Source organism: Grammomys surdaster, unplaced genomic scaffold (assembly GCF_004785775.1).
Source record: "Grammomys surdaster isolate TR1022 unplaced genomic scaffold, NIH_TR_1.0 124944, whole genome shotgun sequence".
Classification (NCBI taxonomy): Eukaryota; Metazoa; Chordata; class Mammalia; order Rodentia; family Muridae; genus Grammomys; species Grammomys surdaster.
Genome location: NW_021619873.1, coordinates 8,411 through 11,484, shown reverse-complemented (window position 1 = coordinate 11,484; position 3,074 = coordinate 8,411). Strand labels below are relative to the sequence as shown.

At 39.5% G+C, this 3,074-nt stretch overlaps 1 gene segment (V, D, J or C); it reads right to left on the bottom strand.

Annotated features, from left to right (window-relative positions):
• Positions 1 to 2,032: 2,032 nt before the first annotated feature.
• LOC114636821 lies at positions 2,033 to 2,761 on the bottom strand. The segment is given in 2 exon segments: positions 2,033 to 2,352; positions 2,682 to 2,761. Coding segments are annotated over 2 exon segments (369 nt in total).
• Positions 2,762 to 3,074: the final 313 nt, after the last annotated feature.

Below are 3,074 nucleotides of genomic sequence, written 5' to 3'. Positions count from 1 at the left end.
TTTTTTAATATTTTGGATTAGGACTTTTTATGTTTTATTTTTATTTTTTTGATCTTTGTGTCAATATCCTCTGTGCAATCTTCACCTGAGTTTCTCACTTCTATCTCTGATACTGTGTTGTTGATGTGTGCATATGTAGCTCCTGGCCTTTATTCTAGGTTTTCCATTCCCAGGTTTGCCTCCATTTGTAATTCTTTTATTGTTTCTACTTCCATTTTTAGGTCTTGTACTGCTTTGTTCAATTCTTTCACCTGTTTGGTTGTGTTTTTCTGTATTTCTTTAAGAGATTTATGTGTTTCCTCTTTAAGGGTTTCTACTTGTTTGCCTGTGTTTTACTGTATTTCTTTCAGTGAGTTGTTTATATCCACTTTAAAGGATTTTATTATCTTCATGAGATAGGGTTGTAGCTCATCATCATGGTTTCAAGGTATGTTGTGGTATCCAGGACTTTTCGTGGTAGGAGAACTGGGTTCTGATGGTATCAAAATACATTGGCTTCTATTACTTATGGTCTTGTGCTTACCTCTCACCATGTGGTTATTTCTGGTGTTAACTGGCCTGGATGTCTCTGTCTGGAAAATGATTCTTGTGTCCCTGAGTTGCTGGAGGTTTCCTGGTAGACCAGTGGCCCTGACTATAGCAGATCTCCTGAGAGGCCTTCAGACTGTGAGGAAATTCAGAGAGGCAGACACACTGATTATCTGCCCTGTGAAAGGTGCAAGTCAGAAAGAAGTTAGAGTTTGAGTTGTGAGAGTGGATCCCAAGCCTCTTGTGTTTTGCAGGGTTTCCAACTGCTGTGGTTATATGTGATGGTCCCTTAACTGTTCTGGGTACAGAAGATCTCCTGAGAGGCCTTCATCAGACTGTGAGGTCTTCAGATGGGATGCCATGCTGATAATTTGTATTGGAGGAAGGCACAGGCCCTAAGGGCAATATTTTGAGATTTTATGTGAGTGCTTGGGTATGAAATCAGAATTATGTATGTACATCACACATTCTTACCCATTAAGCTATCTCTAAAACTGCATGAAATTTTAAACCAAACATACAAGACTTGTCACCTATCATGTTTTCGACATTATGAAAGATAGGCTAAGTTAACATGAGCAGAAAAAGAATTTGGCTCATTGCTTTGGATCTGGAAAAGTCAAGATCTTGTTATATCATCTCATACCAACCAAACAATGTAGACAATATAGAATGAACCAAACTGAACTGACTCCCATTTCTAATCTGCCTTATGCATTGAGTAATGTAGAACTCGAATGTTCCCAGTATTTTTTTGGTGTACATTTACCAAGCATTACGTCAAGACATAAATCTAAGATAAGTAATACCCCTAGGCCATTTCCTAGAGAGTGGGAGTATCCCTATTGATTCATTTCTTATGTTGGAAAAGGATTTGCATTATGAGAGGTTGGAAAGTGAAGGAGACAGAAACATCTAAACAATATCAAATATTTCCATAATACATGTGTCTGACAATTTAAGGGTCAAAATATAAACAATAATAATTGAACATAAAAAGATGAACTTAAAAGTGGCTTTAGGTGACATAGGTCAGCACCAAACTCTACTATGTGAACATCATTTTTGATGAGAATCATCTATTCATGTTTACAAGGTCCAGAGAGTGAAAACAGTCTTACCATTCAGTGTTCCATTTTTATTTCATTTTATCTTCCCTTCCTTCACCTATTACTTACACTATGCCAGAAAAAAAATGGCACAGTATATAGGTGGTACCTGCCATGGAGACCATCACCTCAACTAGTACTTCTCTACTGACTCAGCTATAAATAATCCTGAGTCCTTCGGCTCTGTTTCTCTCTCTCCTTCTCTTCCTGATCTTTTGTCACCCCCTTCTTCCTCCTCTTTTTCCTCCTCCTCTTCCTCTTCTTCTTCATCCTCCTGATCATCTTCCTCCTCCTCCTTCTATCTAACTGTAAAAATTTGCCCTGATGTTCTTCAAACAAGTAATACATGTGACAGCTTGGTGTTGCCATCTGGGTGGTTTTTGTTCAGGGCTGTATCACTGTGGTGGATTCTCTAGACGTTGTTGACAGTAATAAACACCTGTATCCCCAGCCTCCACTCTACTGATATGTAGTGTGAAATCTGTTCCTGACCCACTGCCACTAAATCTGTCTGAGACTCCTGATGCAAGGGTGGACATCCAATAGATCAGTAGCTGAGGAGATTGGCCTGGCCTCTGCAGGTACCAATTCAAGTATGTCTTGCCATTGCTGTGTAGAAGACTCTTACTAGACCTGCAGGAGATGAAAGCTGATTCTCCAGAAGAGACAGGATTGGAGAGTTCATCCTGGGTCATCACAATATCCCCAGTGGCTCCTGAAATGAGACAAATGAAAGGTATGCACAAACATAATGGTACTTCAAAATATTTTTTCCTTTATTTTCTACATGTGCTCATGACTTTCATTCATATTTTAAAAATGTTCAATATAAAATATTTATGTAAAGATAGCATAGAAACAATCTAGGAATCATCTGGACCATCAGCTTTGGCAGTTGTAAGGGTAGCTACAAAAGGTGACATATGCCTGGCAAACAAAATGAGTGATCGCAGGTATGAACAACACCTGCATCTACATTATCATCAGTAGAGCACAGAATTCCCCAACCCCACATTCTTCTTCTTTATCTAATTCTTTACTAACCAGGGATCCAGAGCACAAGCAGCCCCAGGAACTGAAGAGAGCACCTCATTCTGAAAACTTGATATGAAGAGTTCTGAATAGTCAAGGCAGAAAGAGGGGCTAGCTTTTGTCTTAGACTTGAAAGGAGAAGTGAACCCTAGAGAGCATTATGCAAATCCATTGGTTTGCACAGCTGTATGAAAAGTACCAAGGGTAAGTAAAAGTTCATTTGTATGTGTGGAGTGCCATAAATTGCCTCCTGTTTGTTTTTTTTGTTTGTTTGTTTTTATTGGATGTTTTATTTACATTTCCTATGTTGTCCCCTTACCCCATCGCCCACCCACCCAGGAACCCCCAATCCCCTCACCCCTCCTCCTTCTTCTCTGTGGATGTAACCTCTATCTACCCCCCCTC